This window comes from Trichoplusia ni, unplaced genomic scaffold, assembly GCF_003590095.1.
Source record: "Trichoplusia ni isolate ovarian cell line Hi5 unplaced genomic scaffold, tn1 tig00000599, whole genome shotgun sequence".
In the NCBI taxonomy this organism is placed as follows: domain Eukaryota; kingdom Metazoa; phylum Arthropoda; class Insecta; order Lepidoptera; family Noctuidae; genus Trichoplusia; species Trichoplusia ni.
The window spans coordinates 1-21,604 of NW_020800043.1; the positions used below are offsets into that span (position 1 = coordinate 1).

General features: G+C 35.6%; 2 protein-coding genes, 1 long non-coding RNA gene and 2 pseudogenes across 3 annotated transcripts; 3 read left to right on the plus strand and 2 right to left on the minus strand.

The window, feature by feature from the left end:
* The first annotated feature begins 183 nt into the window (after positions 1-183).
* LOC113507098 lies at positions 184-1,625 on the plus strand. Its single transcript, XR_003401800.1, has 2 exons — positions 184-721; positions 1,121-1,625. It is a non-coding gene; the product is annotated as an uncharacterized LOC113507098 (long non-coding RNA).
* Positions 1,626-2,350: 725 nt separating this feature from the next.
* LOC113507097 lies at positions 2,351-11,049 on the plus strand (annotated as a pseudogene).
* A 363-nt stretch (positions 11,050-11,412) lies between these two features.
* Positions 11,413-13,426, plus strand: LOC113507096. The gene is made up of 2 exons (XM_026889947.1): positions 11,413-11,739; positions 12,507-13,426. The coding sequence occupies exons 1-2, from the start codon at positions 11,704-11,706 to the stop codon at positions 13,245-13,247; spliced, it is 777 nt and encodes a 258-aa protein (XP_026745748.1). The 5' UTR covers positions 11,413-11,703; the 3' UTR covers positions 13,248-13,426.
* On the minus strand, positions 13,331-19,544 carry LOC113507095 (myb-like protein U). The gene is made up of 2 exons (XM_026889946.1): positions 18,878-19,544; positions 13,331-18,784 (listed from the first exon to the last, which is right to left on the minus strand). The coding sequence occupies exons 1-2, from the start codon at positions 18,923-18,925 to the stop codon at positions 13,592-13,594; spliced, it is 5,241 nt and encodes a 1,746-aa protein (XP_026745747.1). The 5' UTR covers positions 18,926-19,544; the 3' UTR covers positions 13,331-13,591.
* Positions 19,545-20,168: 624 nt separating this feature from the next.
* On the minus strand, positions 20,169-21,601 carry LOC113507094 (annotated as a pseudogene).
* Between the last annotated feature and the right edge of the window lie 3 nt (positions 21,602-21,604).

Consider the following 21,604-nt stretch of genomic DNA (forward strand, 5'->3'; position numbering starts at 1 on the left):
CTGATAAAGTAGAGTTGTAATCAAACAATATTATCATTTTTATCTAACATCAACAAGACGCCAGTGATGTGACATTCGATCCTAAAGTGCTTTTCACTTAATTATGGTTTTGTTGGAGAAAAAAAGTTTCAGATACAAGTAAGTATAGATAACGTAAATGGAACTTAATCGAGTATTAGTAAGAGTAAGAGTCGCATGCAAAATAGATACTCGATAATAGATACTCTCGGGTATTGTACAACTTTTGCTTTTGAGTGGTGGCGTATGGCTCCAAATTTACATAGTGTCTTGCAGGGTGCACAAAACTAAAAAATACCTAGTTATAACTACAGTGAAAGTGTCAATTCCAAACAAAAATACACACGCAACAATCATTTTGGGGTGAGTCCTACAGAATCACAACTGAAAGGCGCAAATTTATGAACAGCAGTTAGAAGGTTTAGCCAATACAGGCCTAAGAATATTCTGTACCTCCTTTTATCGTTTGCTTCCGCTTGCAAAGTCACATCCCTATTTTTTGCCACCGAAATGGGTAACGATGTTTCCGTTATTATTCAGCAGCGATAATTCATAACACCAGGTAGGCGCCACGTTTCAGGCATTCACGAATTTTCGAAAGAAAGAGTTCAATTAGTTTTAGATGATATACTAGTTAGGACGTTTATTAGACACCTCGAAAATGGAAAGGATAAATATTTGCTGCGCGATTGTTTTATGTCTTGTAAGTATTTGTTTTACTTTTTAGTTATATTGACTTCATTTTGTATCTTATAGAGCTTAGTTATTTTTTTTAGTTCTTAGTCCTAGTAAACCTGTATGTGTTAATAATGGATCGCTATGACTACTTTAAACAGAATTCAAATGCATTATTCTTTAAATTATTTGATTTTGTTGAACCTTTAAACATTTACAAAGCATCATATTATACCTGATATTGATATTTATTTAAAGGTTTTCGTATAAACATGTTGTTTTCAAATAATTCATATTATTAGCTTGGAATATCGTCATCACATCTCGTGTTTTCTATTACCTTGTTATCTTCTCTCTAAACATGTTAAAATCTTATAATGATAACATTTATAGCGGATATGATAAGCGAGCATGTTTCTAATTACAGGGATTATGCAGTGTGAGTCAAGCATTAGAATGCACGACCCGAGGAAGGTTCCCGAATGACGAAACAGATGACTGCCGAGGCTACACAATGTGCCTCATGGGGGGACTAACAAATTTCACTCAATACAAACTCCTTTGTCCCATGGGATCCGTATACAGCCATTTGGAACAGCAGTGCACGAACGCAACGAATTATAAATGTTATCCAACTTACAATTGTACAAGTACAGGCAACTTTGCTTATCTCGAAAAAGATGATTGTTCTTCCTATGTAGCTTGTATCCAAGGATTGGGTAATCTGGGTACGGCTCGGTTAATTGAGTGCCCTCAAAGTATGCTTTTTAATCCCGAAGTTGGTGTTTGTGTGAATAGCACTGAATATGCTTGTATTCGTGAGGTAATTGTAAATAGCTCGAGCAATGTAAATAGTTCATATCAATTGTTCCTGTTTTGTTGTTATGTTCTGTTTATTATGTTTTATATAAATTAAAAAATAATTTTCAATATGTGTCTTCCTTTTTTAAAGAACATAATAGGAATATATTTTATACCTAATATATTATACGAGTATTTTACATTAGGTCATTATAATAAGAGGTTTTCTTCGTAAAAAAACTATAGAAAAAAAGAAGGGCACGTAGAAAGACTAATGGATAAGTTCCTCAAATATTTACCTTGTTAAGAGTTCAGAAAACCTATGAAGCAAAACCTTCTCCAAACTACAGAACCCTAATAACCTTACGGCAGAAATGAAAACACCATACAAAAGCCTGCGGAACAAATTTTCGATTATTACGCAGGGTACACTACACAGCCAAACCCCACCAACACCAAGCTCCGGATTATTAAAAAATCCATCCACGTGTGACCCTTGCCCTCGAGACCATGTATATTACAATTGCCTTCGACCAAGCTTTAATGGGGTCTTGCAAGTGAATTTCCTAGTTTGAGATTTACAAATCTTATTCTTGATTTCCACCGAAGTAGCTTTATTACGAATCAATTAGCTGATATCCAACCAACCTTTCCTCTAAAAAAGACTCGGCCACTCATTGTTTATTCTTTTACCTCAAATCTGGTGGAATAGGAAAGTGCTGAAACGATCGACAATTAAAATTCAAATAGACCCTAAGGCCGTAGAGAAATAATTTAAATTAAAAAAAAATGTGTATTAAAAATATTTCTAGATATAACTATCTATTGGCAACACCATGCAAAACGTCAAAAAAAACTTCATAACATTGGCTTGACGTTTATAATTCGAGGTTAAGGCGATATAATATTTACAATTAATGAAAAATAACACAAATATAGCATAATTTATTAATGGTACCCCAATAATTAGTTACACGAATAAAGAACACATTACAAATGTATTCTAACGTCGTAGTTCCAAGGTATGAAATATAATCTTTTTAGGTTAGATTTTATTTGATCCAGTTTCGATTTATTACATAAAACATATTTGTTTACAGACACTGGACGAGACTATCATGTCTTTGTCGTTCGTTAACAAGTTTAGAAGGGCAGAAGGTTCCTCAGACAGCTAAATCGAGTGATGGATCTCGCCTCCTCCCCGTATCCGTAGAGGACCTACTGACATCCTACAAGCTTTAGCGGCTACAGTAGGAACTGACCAACAGCTGCACATTACAAGTAAATGTTAACTTTATTTCTTAGCCCTTAAGACATATTATTGAATAGAAAAATCAATTTTGTGATCTTAAGAAATGTGCTCTTAAAAATATATTTACACTTTTGTATTAAAACGTAATCTTCAGTACAAGGTGTTTATACTTATAGGCACTGTCTAATTGAGTTCAAAACTCAATTTGCGTGTAAATCATTGAGCTTAAGCTTAAAAAAGATTCTGTTTTTCAATTTTTGTATGTCTTTAAATAGTTTAAGTCACCTTTACCGCTTTCCAGGTATCATGATGACCCATACTTAATACCACTGTCAAACTTCCGCAAGCGAGCTTATGCATTGTCAGCGGAGGCTGGTCGGAAGGCAGCTGCTTGGATCCGTGATGAACACGCAGATTTATTCACCACCAGAGAATGGGACCCACCTAACAAGGCTAAGACACCATACTTTAATGCTGACCCACACATAAAAGCATTTGAACCCAAACCAATTTATAATGATGAAAGCAAGGTAATGTCCAAATTATAACTCTCATTCGGGAATTTAATCCGTTTGTCCAACCAATTAGTTTTTTTGTCCTATTCCTATTGTATGTTACCTTCAGTGTCTCTTCAGTGAATCCTGACTACCCTCTTTTAATAGAATGTAAATCTTTCATCAATCAAAGTTAATTATGTTGATCATCATTTCAGGTAACAGAAGCAGACCTGCAATACGCAATCAAAAACGCTTTGATAGAAGATTCAACAAAGGTATTTCAACTATTGGGAGGTGTTGAAGGTGTGAATGATGAACTGAAACTGCAGTTCTTGCAACTATTGTGCTTCTACAATGAGAAGGAGCCTGACTCTATGGAATGGTTGGAGGAGAGATGGTTTGCAGCTAACACTAGAGACAGACAGGCCACTACTTGGAGGTAATGTAGCATATAAGCCTATTATAATTGTTGAGTTAGGGATTATTGCATTTCATTCATGGTATGTACAATAAATTGAAGCCCTGCCTTAAATTAAGATCCTGTATTAGTGAACGGCAGTACCAGAATGAAGGCATTATTATAAAAAAAGATTATATAAATTAAGATCCTGTAATAGTGAATGGCAGCAAGGATTTGGCAATTATAATTATATCAGTATGGTTTTAAAGTATTTTACTTACAAAGTAGTACAATAGTTACAAACTACTATTTTTATTAACCAGTTTCGTAAAAGCAATAAAGTATGCAATGCTCTTTTTTCGAATCAATATCCTAAAAAGGGATAACTTTGCTTGGACTTATTTAGATAAAATTTATAATTTAAGAAAATGTTTGAATAGTTACAATGTTTGATTGCATACATAAAGTTTGGTTGCAGAGTTGGTGGTCTTGCAGAAAAAATTTCCAATCACTGAACCAAAAACTTCTGAAGCATACTGTGCTATAATTCAAGGCATGGCTAAATACTATCAGGTAATTATAGTAAAATAATTCAACTACAATTTATTAACGAAAGTTTATTAATCTAACATGTCTGTATTAAAGGCCTTTTTTACAAGTATTTTCAATACTTTTCAGGCAGAAAGAGCTCATATGTTAGCTTCTGAAGCTATAGAGAAGGGTTTGCAACTGTCCACAAGTGTATATAACTCTCTTCTGGCCTGTGTTGGGTTTCTGCGCGAGGGTACACAAATGCGTATAGAAGCATTAAAGTCAACGTTGGCGCAAATGAATGAACAGGTAAAAACTCAAGTTATTAAAATATATATTATCAAGATGTAGTATAGTAAACAATATAGTAAATACTGGAATATAATCGTGTATTAAGACCTTAATCATGCTCATACTCCAAATCATGAAATGCAAACAAACAATACACATTAGCATTACAAGCGTAAATAAAAAAGAAACTAATGATGCATCATACAATAATACTTATACTATACATACCTAACACGTTTTATATCATACCATTTCATGCAGAATGATGCACTGTCCTTTCATTAGTTTCTCCAAAATTCACTTTGTTTTTCAGGGTATTTCTCCGAATAGCGAAACTTTGTCAGCTTGTCTAAAGTCTATATCAGCTTGGGGCGGCGGCAAAGCTTTGCAACAAGTGGCGCTTCAAGTTGTTGCTGAGTTCCGAAAATTAGGCATAGAGCCAGGTCTAGCCGCGTACTACTACTTGCTATGTGTATTCTGCAAGGAAAGTGAGTATATTAAAAAAAAAAACATCAGTTTGTAATTTTTGTGTTTGTCACATTTCCATGTGTCAAACCTAATGAAATATGCATGTATATGGAATCAAAATCAGAGGATTTAGGCTCGGGTGCGTGATGATTGCGCTAGACATTGCGGCGCACGGACTAAATGCGGGAAAGAAATAAAAAAAGGGATTTAGGCGCTTTAAATATCCAGACAACTGCTAGTTAAATACTAGCTAATATCCGAGAGTTAGACGATGAAATCAGGTTTTTGAATAAAAAACTCCAAATAATATTGGATACCTATTTAGTTAAATGCCATATCGTGTATTGACCGTTTAATCCGACGAATTATAGAATATGTTAAAACAGTCCCAAACTCTTTGTCATTTTGCTTAAAATTGTATGCGTTTTATTTAATTACACCATGTGACTTGCATTTGACTGATTATTCATGTTAAGCTGGCTTACGGTGTCAAAAAACGAAAGATAAAAAAATAAATCTTAATTCATTGCTTACGTCTTTGCAGGGGGACCAAGGTATGATTTACTGTCAACAATGATTAATGACTTGGAAAAAAAACAGAGTCTAGTTGCTACGGAACCCGCCGACACCAATTTCTTTATAACGGCTATGGAGTCTGCAGTGACCATTTACAGGTTAGAGCCGGTGTTCGCATGTTTACTTATTATGTAAATTGTTTTTTTACGTCATACGATAGTAAATGGGGATTTGACAAAAAAAACTGCTTAGACAGACAGATTTCCAAAAAAAATTGGATAAGTACGATTTTTTAACAAAAAATGAAGGGGCTATAAACATTTTACTAGCAAGTTATGTTTCTAGCCCCCGCCACCATACATTTCATCATCTTAAATGCTTTTAATCTTCCGTAATTTTTAATGATATGATAAAATGAAAAATATGTATTCAATACTTTTGAAAATCTGTCTGACGGACTAAAAAGAATTAGATTATTAAATTTAGACAAATACCCTGTTGTAGGCACAAAAACAACTTGAAATGAATGTAAGTAATAAATGTATGTTTCCTTTCTAGAATATGGACCTTGCAGAGAGATTGCACAATCTTCTAATGAAAGACGACAATTACAAATTAGTTGGAGATGCTTACAAAGAAAGTATTTTCTACAGACACTATGTTACAGTCACTTGCAGGTACATATAATTCTATACTTGTAAAAATAGATGGATGAAATAAGGTGGAAAATGTAAATTTTAATTCTTATTTATTTTATAGGCTTGCTCCCTTTGAGAAAACTGTTGAAATACTGGACACATTAATACCAAATGTGTATGTACCTGAACCATCCGTTATGGAAGAGGTAAGATTAGTTTCCATTTTCATCAATATTTTATTTCCGATGCAACCCTGAACAACATAGTATACTAGCATTGATGAAAAACAACTAAATATTGTTGTAAAATTTCATTAAAAATCTTATAAATACTAAAAAAGTTTGTCAGAAGTGGGATTCGAACCCACGCCCTCAGAGAGGACCAGAACAACTCGCACTCACGTTCAGTGAGCAAGGGAACCTTGAGTCTGGCGCCTTAGGGCTATATTTCACCGGGACACCATGGCGGCGCAACCATTTGCGCCACCGTGGTGTCCGTAAGCTACCAAACTAGACACCATACAGACACCAGAGTCGCCACACTACACTGAAGATAGAGTCAAAATGGACGTTGAAGAGACAGCACTACTGCTGTATGTAAGTAGGAAAAGAGCGTTAAAGAGAAAAAAGAAACAGTGGTGGGTTCATCCTTATTTAGCCGATCGCTGTAAGAAAGGACAATTCGTTAACATATACGACGATCTAAGAAGATATCCGGATAAGTTTTTTGGCTATGTGAGGATGTCCTTGAGGTCCTTTGATGAGTTGTGTGAACATGATTTGTTGAAGCAAGACACAATATTAAGAAAATCAACCGTGGCGGCGCAACCAGTAACATTCTGTGCACGCGTCCGAGTTGGTCGCGCCGCCAAATTGGTTGCGCAACCAAACGGACACCAGGTGAGTAACTCTCTATAGAGCTGTATACATTTTGTTGGTAGCGGCGACTGGTTGCGCCGCCATGGTGTCCCGGTGAAGTATAGCCCTTAGACCGCTCGGCCATCCTGACAGTTGGCAATCGTGGCGAAATTGTCGACCGCTATCAAGAATAGCTAAAAATAATTTATTTCTGTATGTTCAATGTGTTGTTGGCTGACTTAAAATTTTAATGGAACGTCACTTTCATTACACGAATTTTCATTTATCTTTGTTAAATAACTATAATGTTGTAGTTAGTGCGTAATCTGATAGATTGCGCATTCAATTGGTGTTATATTTATATACCATATTATGACTAATTAATTCGTTCTGTTTTTCGGCCATAGTTTAAATATTTTTACTAGTGAACTATGCAGTAAATTTAGCTTTGCCGCTTTTGTTAAATTACTACCTATTTCTTTTTACACCTATACATACATACTATAAAAAAAATGAACCATAATCTAGTGTAGAGCATATTATCTGCACTGGATCTTTGTTAAAATTCAACTACGATGATATTTACCTGCGGTTGCAATAATTTCCATAGAGAACGTACTTACCTAGCATAACCTCTTTTGTTCTCAGTTTTAGGCACAAAAAAACAAAAATAATGTACCTAATATTATATTAATTACACCAATTCACTCTGATTATTCCTAATACACAGATTATTAAAACGTTGGAAGTGGGCGGTGCGGGCGACCGTCTGGCGCAGGCCTGGTCGCAGCTGGTCGTGTTCGGGCACGCGCGCAGGGCCAGGCTCGTCGAGAGGCTGCTCGACGCCATGTGCAACACCTACCAGGGACAGGGTAAGGGAAACTTGTAAGATATGCGTAAATAATACTACTAATATTATAAACGGGAAAGTTTTTATGTATGGATGTAGGGATATGTGCTACTCTTTCATACGAAATCCACTGAACGGATTTACAAGAAACTTGGCACACAGATATTTTGTTCCGATTGAATGTACCCGTGGATTGCTTTTCGATTTGTAGCGAGCGGGCGCGTGATCAATTGCTATGACTATTATAGTATGTGATTGAATAGGTAGTGTACTAGTCTGTCTACCCGTCCGTCTGTCTACCCGTCCGTCTGTCTTCAGGACGAAGACAGCTGCAGTTGATTTTATCATAGATTTCTGCTGCCGCTTTAACCTAATAATCGACGTTAAGCAACAATAGGATATCCATATTTATTAGAACATTTGTTTATCTTTAGCCTATTTGTACCAAGGTGCTACAAGTCAGACTCGCACTAGACCGGGTTTGTTGGTTACAAGCAATATAAGTCTGAATGTTTTTGTTTTAGATGAAGAAATTAAAGCTAAAATGCGATCTGCTGCCACTGACATCCTCAACTTTGGAATAATGAGTGAGGAACAAGAAGAGACTAAGGAGCTGAGAACACCTGGACAAAAGTAAGTCTTATCATTATTAATATTAAGTCTTTATTAATTTGCTAGATATAATGCCTAGATCCTCTTAAATAACACGGTGGATGATTGTAACTGAATAATTTATATAAAAAATTAATCCATTAAGTACATCGACTGTGTTATTATAAAATATATTTAAATCACAGCATTCCTTGTGATAATCGAAAACAAAGTTCGCAGATACGTTAAATGTACCTTAGTAAAAGTTATCATAGCTGCCAAGCCAAAACAATTTAAACCAATTATACCAATTTTCTTTCGATCTCTTTTTAAACAGACTGTCAGCTTCAGCCCTATGCAACATCGTCGACATGTGCTCAGACGCTAAGGACAAGGCCGACCCGGGCTGGCAGACCGTGAACGCAGCGCTACAGAAGCTGGGCCGCGAGGAGGCAGCAGGTGTCCCGGCCAAGCCGCAGGTCTTAGCTGATGTGGCACAGAAAGCTGTTGCTATTGGACAACCGGCGATCGCTGCGGTAAGTTGTTGCTTTTGCGGCATTACTGTGCTACATTATTGAAGCGAGGGATGAGGATTATTCTGTGTGCAGGCCGTGAACGCGTTACAGAAGCTTGGAGGCAATAAATCAGAAATATTGGTATTATTTTGAATAATTGTAGTTTGTGCTCGCACGACGCTTCTGCTCGAGTTCTTTGCGACGTAAAAGGATGTCAATTAAATAGAGGCATGCTTTATCAAAGGCTACTTATTGAGCAAAAAAACTTACTTTGATTTGCGTACAGAGAGACTACTTACTTACATTTTTAATTGGTGAATTCTCATTTGATAGCCGTTCCATATTTTATTTCCCATCCTATTTTCTATTTATTTTATCTGTTTTACTAATTAAACTTACAAACAACAGGCTGCAGTAACATACCTGGCGGAATGCGGTTTCGAAGAAGCGATGTCAGCTAGCGTACAAGTCCTGAGTACGATGCTGAACCGGCCCGAGTCTGAGGTGGAAGCCTTGCTCGGGCAGCAGCACTCCAGCCTCACGGGGGCCCTGCATCCGTCGGCAATGGCTATCGCCGAAGCTTATAGCATGTAAGTGGTCTTTTTTAGGTTTTTTTTTTAATAGATATAATATGGCATATACTGTATATGGGTATAAAACTGTTTCAAGAAACCTCAGTTACATTTTAAGTGCAAGTGAATGTACAAATGTGACAAGTTTTGCTTCAAGTAGTTTTAGGATTTTTTCCAAGGAAACGATAGTAAAAAAAAACATCCTTCATAGAAAATTTCGTCAGTTATATAATGTAATAACTTTCGTGAGGCGAGAAGTGGCCGCGTTAGGTTTTGATTAGGGACTCCCGTTGCATCCGAAACAATCCGTGGCTATATCTTATTCTTATATTGTAACATGGAATTTCAAGCTGATCTAAGTTTTACTCTGGTCTGCCTTACAAATAAGGTAATTAAAATAAAATATTATTACATATTACAACTACACCGAAGCAACTCCTCATTAGAGATTTATCCAGTTTGGTAATATTGTTTTTTCCTAATGATTACGACAATATTCCATTTTAATTTCTAGCGCCCTACTCCGAACCAAAACCGAAATCCCGATCCCTCCATATCCCGTTCCAACTTATAAGTACTACTAAATTTAAAACATGTAAGTTAAACCTATACCTATGTAGGTAGAAGTAGACTAGATATGATATATTATAGCCAAGTAGTTAGTGGCCATAAATGCTGTACCGGAGGTCGTGTGTTCAATTTTCATCCAGAACAAATATGTTATGAGCACATTGTCATTTGTTTTGTGTCCGGGTGTAATTTATGTCTATTATTTATGTATTTAGAAATATATAAATATGTTTATCAGTTGTCTAGTATACATAATACAAGCTTTGCTTGGTTTGAGACTAGATGGCGTCCTGTGAAAGTTAAATATTATATTTTTAAACAGTGTCTGACTAAACGATCTCTTATGTACCGTAGAAATGTGACCGTAAACGTGTGACCTACTAGAATACATTTATTGTGATGATTAGGCAAAGTAGGCAGTTAATACGTAGCGTAAGTTATGAGCAATAACGCAATTTTTTAAAAACTGTAGACGTACCAAAATATTTTAGCTTGTGAGTAGTTACAGATCTCAATCATTTTTAATGAGTAATAGTTACTTTATAGTTACTACTAAAAATGAGCTATCATTCTAAATTAGAAATATTTAAGTAAGTTTATCAGTTGTCTGGTTACCATAACACAAGCTCTGCTTAGCTGGGGATCAGATAACCGTGTGTGAGTTGTCCCAGGATATTCTAAATTTAAGTATCATTTAATAAAGCTCGCCATACATAGTCACAGAGAACTTTAAAAAAGTCGTTTCATACAGTATGTTCTAAAAATGATAGAACCATCTTAGGATCACCGAATACTCGTTCATATTTTCTAGAGCAACCTGTATATTCCAGATTTATACAGACGTCTCATATTAAAACCTGTTAATTATTTCGCAGCGCTAAGACCGGAGCTCCAGTACAGCGAGAGTCTTCATCATCGAGCTCGGACAGCGACAGCGAGTCTTCAGACGATGAGTAGTGTTAACAACAGTATCATATAGTTTAATAAATGCATTTAGGTATTATCGAGTTATTTGTTTTTACATTTTTATTAACCTTGACATATTTTGTTTTAAGTTTTCGTTTTCCTGTAAAATATATATAATTATAAATAAAATCAGGCACGGCTTTTTATACTTGTTTTAGGAGTGTTCTACTTATTTTTTGTTCTGATATTAAATTAGGACAAAACACAAATGCATAGAGCTGTGACGCTGAAGCTGTGACGTCATATCTCAATAACTGTCAATAAAGACAGGAAGAACTGTCCCTCTCTCTTCTTCTTGAAGAAAAAAACATGAATGGTAGGTTACCATTATTATTACTTATTTTTTTTCAAAAAAAAATGGTAACTGAAATATCCCGACTACGTCTGGCTAAGTCGGACTCCCTTCTAAAAACTAAAAAAACATTGAGATATGATAGCCCCTGAACACTTAATCAATAGATTGAAACAAAAACAAAGATACATTGACTACTTTTTATCACTCTGCATACTTCAAGCCTCTTCGACAAAAGCACCGTTAAAAACATACGTTTTCGAGTATCGGTGACAATGTGTCACCTATTTCTGGAGGTGTGAAACAAGCTAATTGTCTCCTAACTGGCCGAGAAAAAGCAGTTATTGTCCGCTAGTCTTGAACCGTACTTCGAATAAGCAACGTCCGTTTTGTGAGATCAAAAATGTGCAGGCTACATCTCTTATCTGTGTTTTTAACGGTAAGTACAATTGCACTACTTTCTTTACTATTCAAAGTGTAGTTTTCCAGTTAATCAATAAAAAAATAAAGGCAAGATGATAATGTTTTAAGTAGTTTTTTTCCTCTTTGCGGGCTGAGAGAGAAGTTTTAGCTATTTCTTTTCTGAGCTATTTTAGGCCTAGCTTGAAAATTTCATTGATTAATCTAATCACGTTGCTAGTGTTTTAAAGTCTATTATCATTTTAGAACTCTAATAAATTATAGTAAACCATTGACGAAATGTACTGCCGCCAAACCCACTGAGCGTGACGTGTTCGATTCCCGTAAGACAAAAATTTGTGTGATCCACGAATACTTGTCCTGAGTCTGGGTGTCTTTATGCATTATGAAGACCCCTGCGACACAAGGATAATAAACCTTAATGAGGGATTCGTTCTATTATGAGAAAAAATACCGTGATAAAAACCATTATGCATGGCATTATTCTAGGCATTTAATAAAAAGGCTACATCTGTTGAGGCAATCCCAAATTTTGTTCACCGTTTAAATAAAAGTGACTTATGTTATTTGCGTTCTTTATCATAAGGATTTACCGAAACGAGTCACACGAGATCATATTTGCTATCAAAACAAAGGAAAATATTCAACTTTCATAATAGTATTATAGGCATATAGGAATTATTATAGCAACGCTCATTTAAGCTTGAGTAGAAACTTCACTTAAATCCATAATAGTAACTTTACATATTTCAATAATGTTTTTTTTTATGTATCTTTCATTTTCAGTTAATCTCCATCAGTTTATCGAAGGCGTACTATATAAACCCAAACGAGGAATGTGGGCCATTAGGATTCACATGCGAGAGAAATAATAGACTCCGTATATGTGAGGGCACAAAACTAGTGGGGCCCACTTTTGTATGTCCCCTCGGAACATTCTGCAACGAGGAGTCGACAGATGTATGCGAAAATGCCATCAACTACATAGACCCTGCGCTGACGAGAAGGCTGCGTTGTCACCGGAACGAGAGAATAGCGAATCCCAACGTCCCAGGTTGCAAGGGATACATTCTCTGCGTGCCAAATGGAAACCGCTTCCAAGGTATCAACTTCAAGTGTGCAGGAAATACAATTTTCAACGGCTTCACACGGTCATGCACCTCTCCAGACAAATACAAATGTCCAGTTACAAACACTACAAAAACAGCGCCCGCGCTATACGGCTCTGACGACAGAAAGGATCCCTATCTCGGGCTTGATAAGTCTACATCGAATATCAATAATCGGGTTAATGGAAACCGTCCTACACCGATTGAATGTAAGAACTACAAGTTTAGGGTTACTCAGGACGACACTCCCAACCGCGCGACGTTCTTCTGTCCCCCACGACCAGTGAGAGGTGAAACCATCATTAGATGCACTATATTTTCAAACAAGTTCTGTGTCACGCTAGAAAGAAATGACGAAGACCAATTTATTGTTGAAAATGGCGCCCCCCCGCGTAAACCAAGAACGTGGACTAATTGAATTCCGTTACTGCGATACTTACAAAGACTGAACAAGTGACTACAATTAAGGTGTCTATGGATTAGCTAATAATAAAATCACACTGGTTTTTAAGCGTAACATGCATACAGGTACTGTTTTATTAAGATAAATTATTATGTTAGTAATTAATAAGATAATTAATAAAGGGATTAAAACAATGTTAAAATTAGTATCATTACATTCATCTATTTTGAGAACTATGCGACAAACAGCGTGTGCTAATGTTTACTTAATGTAGATTACCTTGACTATGATGCAAAACACTGATGTCGTTGTAATATAATCATATGAATCCTACTAACAAATACATAATATCTCAAGAGCTAACACTCTGTACTATCAGATTTAATACATTTTTTCTTGTCCTTATCGTAGACTTCATTGCTGCCACATTTTTTAACTTTTCGACGATAAACTTCGTTTACTTTAGTGCATTCGTAGTATTTGTTGCAATCATTTGAATGCGAGAAACTTCCTTCGTCTTCACATTCGAATTGTGTATTATACTTTTTTTTACTCAATTCTCCTACTATTGCTGAACGACTTTCATCTGTAGCGACTCGAGAGTTGTCACTAACAGAAGACGCCGACTGGGTCGAGTTTTTGGCATTCTTCTCACATTTTATAGATACCATATTTAAATGATAGTCTGAATTACATTGAAATTTATATCTTATAAATTGTTTTTTTGTATTTTTAACACAGATGTAATAAATATTATCTTTAAAGAAGTCTTTAAACCGCCCTTCAAGTGAACATCTGAACTGATTATTTCTTACGCAATGCGATAAGTTTCTGGTACATTGTTTATTGATATCACTGAATACAGTGTTGTTTGGGCATATTCCAACCAAAGGTTGAAGATTCCCTACGCATGTATAGAATTTTCTGCAATCTTTCTTATCGGCGTATTTGCCTCGGGTGTGGTTTGAACAATTAAATGTCGTTGCAGTAGCGTTAGCGTTGTTTTTGTCTTTATTGCTTTCATGTAATTGTTTGTTCGTAACTGTTTGTTCAAAATCAGGCTTTATAGTAGTGTTATGTTTCAATTCGTTACCCGTTACGTTTCGTTGTGTTTGATTATGTTCTTCGAGATTAACCTCTTGATTGTTTAACGTTGTACTCGTTTTTAATTTATTAGGTGTTTCGAAATCCTGCGATATATTAGTAATGGATGTTTTAACAAAAGTTACATTATTATTTTCTACGTTAACATAATTATTTGCTGATTTTAAAATTTCTCTACTTTCTTTTTGACTTGAAACATGAGCCATGTTAGTTGTAGTAGACATTTTTTCATTTTCTGCAGTATTATTTAAAGAATTTTGTGGCAAATTAAATGGCGATTCTGTCGATAATCCTGTACCTTGAATATCTGGAATAAGCTTCCGATAGTTCGACGCAATTTCCTTATTAGAGAATATTTCTTTAGTTGTATTAAAATTCATATTGCCATCATTTAGCGTAAGAGCTTTTTCTTTGTTTATGTTTTGATCAATATCGTGTAATTCTGTCAAATTAACAGCTGTTGTGGTAACGTTTTCAATTTTCTCAATATTTATATGTTTCGCTGTCGCACGACCATAATTTGAATCAACTGTTAGGTTATTAACTCTCGTATCATTGAGAACTAATCCTAAATGAGATTTCTCAATTATTTTTGCGCCGTTCACCGGTATAGTTTCTACCATAGAATCTGGTGCAGTTACTGAATTCAAAACTGGTTGAGTTGTAACTTTACTGAATGGTGAAGGGTTGTAAAAATGATTTGAACTTTGATCTAGAGGCTCATCTGTTCTTCTCACGCTGGGTATTATATAAATAAAAGATGCATCACTCAGCTTGACAGTTGGTGTCAAAAAAGCGACAACTGGTGACAGATTTGAAATGCCGTAAACGAAATTGTTTCTCTCAGGTATTTGTTTGATGGGAGGTTGTTGTGGTAACTGTACATTACTGTTAACATTCTCCAATTTAACTTCCTCATAGTTCATTATTGGAGTAGTTTTTGCCATAGGAGGGTTATCTCCCATTATGTCCTGAAAAGGAAGGAATATTTCTTGTTTGACTATAGTGATATTATTTTCCGCATTCGTTAAATTATTAGCTTTGTCGTCTCTCAAATTAAAAGTAACATTTTCTTTAGTGCTAGCTATCGGTGCACTAGTACTAGCTACTGATCGTAATGTCTTAGTTTCTTGATTAGGCGTTGAAGGTAATATTTCTCTGTCTTGATTTAGAATCGGCGCTTCAATGCCTGTTGTATCATCAACAATTATCCTTTTAACTATTGTGGTGTTGGTTCTTGGGTCTTGAGTGACAGTGCTGTTAAATCCATCCCGTAATATAATAGAACGTGTTTCATTCGTTTCCTTAATTTCTGGGACTACATCCGTAAGCTCTAATTGAAATGGCGAATGAGTAGTTTGTGTCTGCGAAGTTGCCACTGTTGAAGTCGCTTCTTCACGTTGGTTTTGTGTAATAGATATTATTGATGAATTAGTTGAAGATGTTGTGGATTCAACAGATACTTCCGTCGCTAAAACTTCACCATTTCTTACGTAACTAGAATTATTTTCATTCACGTTTGTGGCTACATTTTCAACTGTATTAATAACTTCACTCTCCGCAGTTAAAATGCTGTCACCAGTGGTAGTGGTATCGTTACCTTGTGTTAATGTCAAATTTTCAACGAGTCCTTTCGATGAATTGGTGACAGTAAATTCTGTCACACTCTGTATTTCTGGAACGGTTGTTGCCGACGGTGATGACGTCATACTTTCAAACTGTAAAGTAGGCTCGGTTTGCTGTATTATTAGTTGTGGAGCACGGGTTAAATCATCACCGCTTTTAGTTTTATTGAAATCAACATTTGTTTCCAAAGGTCCGTTGGGATCATTTGTTTGATTTTTTTCTGCAGGTATAGATTCACGTAAAACAGTAATTTGTGTTGCATCGGTCGTATTTACAGGTTCCAGTGTAGATTCAGAAGTAGAATTTGCCGTAGCATCTAGAATAGTTGCGGACGAAATAGTTGTAATTTCATTCAGACCCGTTTGTATCATGTTTGTTGGAACCGGCGTCAATGTTGTATCAATTAGAATTGTTGAAGGAGTTGTTGTTGTTAATGTTGAAATAGAAGAAGTAATATTGTCAAAAGTGGTGTCTGATTCGTTGGCTTTTAAAACATTTATTGAATCGATTTGTGTATTTTCATCTGTAACATTATTTGGGATTGGAACTTCCGGCATATTTTCAATAATAGTTTTGACTTCTTGTGTATATTGTTTTACTATCGCGTTATCAGTTTTTTCTCTTAAAACTGTTTTTCCCGTAATGTTTAACGGTAATGTGTCATTTAAGCTGGTTTGGGTCGGTGCACTATTCAGTGGCAAATCTTCTGAAGTATTAGTCGTCTTTGATATTGGCGTTGGTATAGTAATTTCTCCGACATTCACTATTACTGTAGGTTCAAGACTGGCGATATTATTATCAGTATCAATCAAATTGTACGTCTTGTTAATAAATTCATCCTGATCAATGGTTGTGTTTTGGTCGGGCACCTTTGTGGAATTAGCATTCATAGATGAATTTATAACTTCACTGACTGTCTCTGTATAGGTAAGAGAAGAGTCTGTTAATTCATTTTTGTTTATTTCTTCAACAGTGTTCTTAATTTGTTTAGGCATTTCGAGGATTCGATTTCTTCTATTTGTTTCACTTGGGTTTGTAAATAAGATCGTTTTATTGTTTTCTGATAAGTCCAGTTGCCTACTAATATTATTCTCTATTTTAGAGTCCGTTCTAGAAACATTATTGTTATTAATTATTCCCTGGTTAATATCGGTTACATTTTCAATAGTTCTTCCTCTTGTTGCGATATTGGTTAATAGGTTTTCCAGATTGGTAGAAGTCAAATTATTAGTATCAACATTAGATGTTAATGTTGTAGTTTTGGATTCTTGTGACTCTACAACTGTATTACTAATACTATTTGTAAATTCTGTTGGCTGTAAGCTTTCTATAGCATTGCTTACAGAGTTACGTGTTTGAATTTCTATTGTTTCATTACTATTTGCAATATTTTCAATATTAATAGTTGTAAGATTAACTTTGTCTTGAACCAAATTGTCTGGAATTCTTTTACTAGCGTCATTTTTTCTCTCAATTTTATTTTCATTTGGGACGTTATACTGGAAAGTATTACGTACCATAACTTCCTGAGGATTATCGAAAACATTCATTGCATTATCCCCACCTTGAATGTTTTTGGTAGCAATAGGCTGCGGTACGTCATTCTTAAATGATGGCGTCGTCAAGCCGTTGTTAACGAATGCATGATTTTCAACAACACCACTGATATTGAAAGAGACAGTCGTTGATGATGTATCGTTATTAGCGGCATTTGTTGTTACATTGACAATCGTTTTCGAAATTGCAAATTTGAGATAGGGTACATTAGTGAAGTCTATGCTTGGATTTAAAGTTGTAGGAGTAGAAGACGGCACTATTTTGTCCACAATTGCCGTGTCTGTGTTCAAAATTGGATTTGAATCCGGCAGTTTTCCCGTAGTTCGCAAATAATTCATTGGAGCTATAGTAGATTTCGGTGTATCGTTAACATTAGAGCTAGCTTCATCATTGTCGTGTCTAGACGTCACTTCAGCCGTTTTCGTCTCATTTTCTCCAGTCATCGTGAATTTAGTTTCAGTCATGCTGGACATTTCAATTTTTTCAGTTGTCGTAGATTCGCCAATTAGTTTTAATCCTGTGTCATTTTGATGTAGTGCATTATTATCACTATTTTGATTAATTGTACTATTATCTGTCCGATATGAGTTATCGACTGCTGAGCCTGCATTCACCGTTGGTGCAGGAGTACTTAATGTTGAATCTAAAATTTCATTGGCAAAAGTCGTCGTATTATTGGATATAGATACTGTCACTGCTGTGTCGAACGTGGTTTCTGCCTTGGAGTCACTATTGCTATTGACAGTGTCAGGAATAGTTGCTACACTACCAACCGTCGCTTTTTCACTTAATACGGAACTAGGTGTGGTTTGTACTGTTACCTCTGCTGTTGTACTTGTTTCGTTGTAAGCTTCTTTAAAATCATTTAAGCTTCTTAGAACCTCTAACTCTGGAGCGGGCGTTACTTCTTCAGGTATCGATGAAATACTAACAGGTTTGTTTGTTACACTTGACACTTCAACCAAGGGCACTGATGTCGCACTAGTACTCACTACAGTTGCTTCACTTGTAACACTTCGTTCAGTCACACCAATAACTTGAAGTGGAGGCACAGTTGCCTCATACTTAGGGAATTCACACTCGAAAATATTACTTATATCGCAGACTGTTGTGAGTGGACAGGGTATAATAAAGTCGTCGATAGTTGTTGATATCCCGATGCCCAAATCGACGCATATCATGAAATGCGTGGAGTTTACGCAGTGAAACCCTCTGCCGTGGCAGTCGATATTCCTTGATGCTACCATCGGTATAGCGAATAGTACCTGGAAAAATGAGCTAAAGTTTAGTTCGTTTTGCTAAAGAACATTCACTTTTTTATAAAACAAAATCATAATTTTATAGAAAATAATACTTACTAGAAATAAAAATCCTCTAGGGTCGAATATTTCGAAGGCCATCTTCATAAATTTAATTTTAATAATGGCATTTAATCGTTTAATTTCGTTTTCACTTCTCGTTTATCTCATGAGGGTTTTCTCGCGAATGTCGCTCTTGTGTTTCCCCCAACAAATAAGAATGACGGCATACAACGTTGTTAACATAAGCGCGATTCGTTTACTTACATCACGAAGAAGATTAGACCGACAGTAGACAAATAATGTTGACACCTTATTTCCTGCGGCTTTCTGTACATATTGTTGTTTATATTAATTGCTCATTTCTATAGAATGGTGAAAGTAAAGAATGACGGAAAAATAAACTAACCTCTTATTTGTGTTTTGTTTTTCTGGATTTATAATTAACCTACTCACACAGACTCGGGACACCAAAACTTATTATTTGTCTACATGTCTGCCTAAATATTTTTGGGGTCGACATTCAATGTTACGGGATTGAGGTGAACTAATAAAGTAGAAAGTCTAACGGCACGGCACTGAGAAATGTAATTCTTGTATAGTGGAGTTCCACAATCATATTACACGCACAAATTGGTGTACATGTTATTTGCCGTATGTATGAAAGATAAGCATTTGCTCTTTAAAAACATAAGTGAATACTTAATATCATTTGAAACGAACCTATTTTTTTACAAAATTCTAGGCATTATACCTAAGGCCTAACCGGAAAAGTGAGAATGCCTTTCCTATTCTTCATGTATACAAACAGGTCTGATAATTTTTTAAGCCACCTGATAGTAGGCTTAAAAACAAAATCCCTCCTACCACAGAACTTGCAACAAAAAAAAATACCTAAAAACATTTGAGTTTTCAAGTTACAAACGTGATACCAGCGCATGATCCTCTTAAATTGTGAGTCTCATACATATATTACATACCTAACACGTGACGAAAAAACCTTATCAAAATATTACTTATCATGATATTATTTTTAATTCATACGTAAATATTATCTATCATCTTAATTTGTTATCAAATTAATTCATGTTTCATTTTGGTGTCAATAACTTATTATTTGGCCTTAATTATGTTTTCGAAGTGTAACATTATTACAAACATCTTTCTTGGTACATAACAATATGTGACGCGAGCCTATTTGTTGCTGATAGCAATTTAATAATAAAAGTATGTAGTATTTACTGACTACACAACCAGTAATAAACTAAATATTCCATTACACATCGAAATTACATTGTAACAGCTTCAATACAAATTAGTCAACGTTAGGAATCAAATGAAACAAGGTGAAGTTAAATTGCAAAATATAATTTAAAATATTATTCCTACTCATGTTGTACACGAGACACTCGTGTTTGTGTATACAGTTATTAATAATCTGTATGTTTTGTTCCACTTTTGTAGTTTAAATAGAAATTAGCACAAACTCAAAATTAAGCTATATACAGAAGAATTATTACGTTGCCCAAGGCTTACCTATTCTCATTGTTCTTAATTTAGTAAGGTATAAGTAAGTGATACATATTAGGAACCACACTAAAGTGATTCCTGATAGTATGATTCCTAAAATTAACATGGCGAACTGCAAACCTCTTTCTTGATCAACGATGAATGATATTCCTACTACAAATATTGCTAATAAAGTACCCGAGATCGTTTCCAGACTGCTGTGGAACTTCGGCCATTTTCTAGTGCCGACGAAGTCTTGTACTGCTGTCTCCCAACAGCAAGATATAGCGCCGTACCCAAAGCCGGCTATGACGCACCCGATGGAGAACGAGTCGTGGTTGTCGGCTTCTGCCAGAACTGCAACAACATCAAAGGTCAGTCAAGTGCCACAAAGTATTTTGAGTGCAAGAAGGTACGTTATTGGATTTTCCAAGCTTAAATTTATATTGTTTTGTAGTGTTCTGTTAAAGCCAACAGCAGTTTAATACTATGGAAGATAGGTAGCGGCAAAAAGAAAACTTCGTGAGGCGTAGTAAATAGTAAATAAGCGAACATATAAGGACAATATTATCAAACTTACCAAAACATCCTACAGCAGAGACGACTAAACCAGCCAGTGCAACATATTTGAAGTTTCTCTTCGGCGTTTGTGCTAGCCACGGGGTACTCAGCAAGAAGCATATCCAAGTAAATCCATACAAAGTCATCAGGAAGTTCGAATCTGACATCGATATCTTGGGGTGCATTTCTGACGCGATTTTAGTCAGTGAAACCATAGCAACTGACTCAAGCTTAGTCTAGAGAAATATAGCATTAACGATGGATAGAACTTCCAACTTGACAATGACCTCGTCAAGGGTTTTACAAACGTGTCGTTAATGTTGTACATTAAATATGTGAATCTCCTTCTAATTGTATAAACTCTATATGACGGCATCCATATTCTCCTTTTCATACTAGCGTAGGCGGACTGGCATCGAAAACTAAATGAATTGAATATCTTTTCTCGCTGAATATCTGTAACTGGCGATATATTCTCGTACGTTACTTCCACTTCACTATACTCTCTTTGTTCGGAACCTTCTAGGTCCGATTCCGAGTCACGTCTTTTCTGTTTGCTAATACAATCGTCAAAACTATCGCCTAATGTACTCAGTCTCTTAATAGCGACACTAAGCCGCTTTTTATTCTTACTATTGTCTACATCTTTTGCATACTCTTCTACATCACTCTCTCACTTTCCTCTGGTATTTCTGGTAATATTTCCACACCAAATAT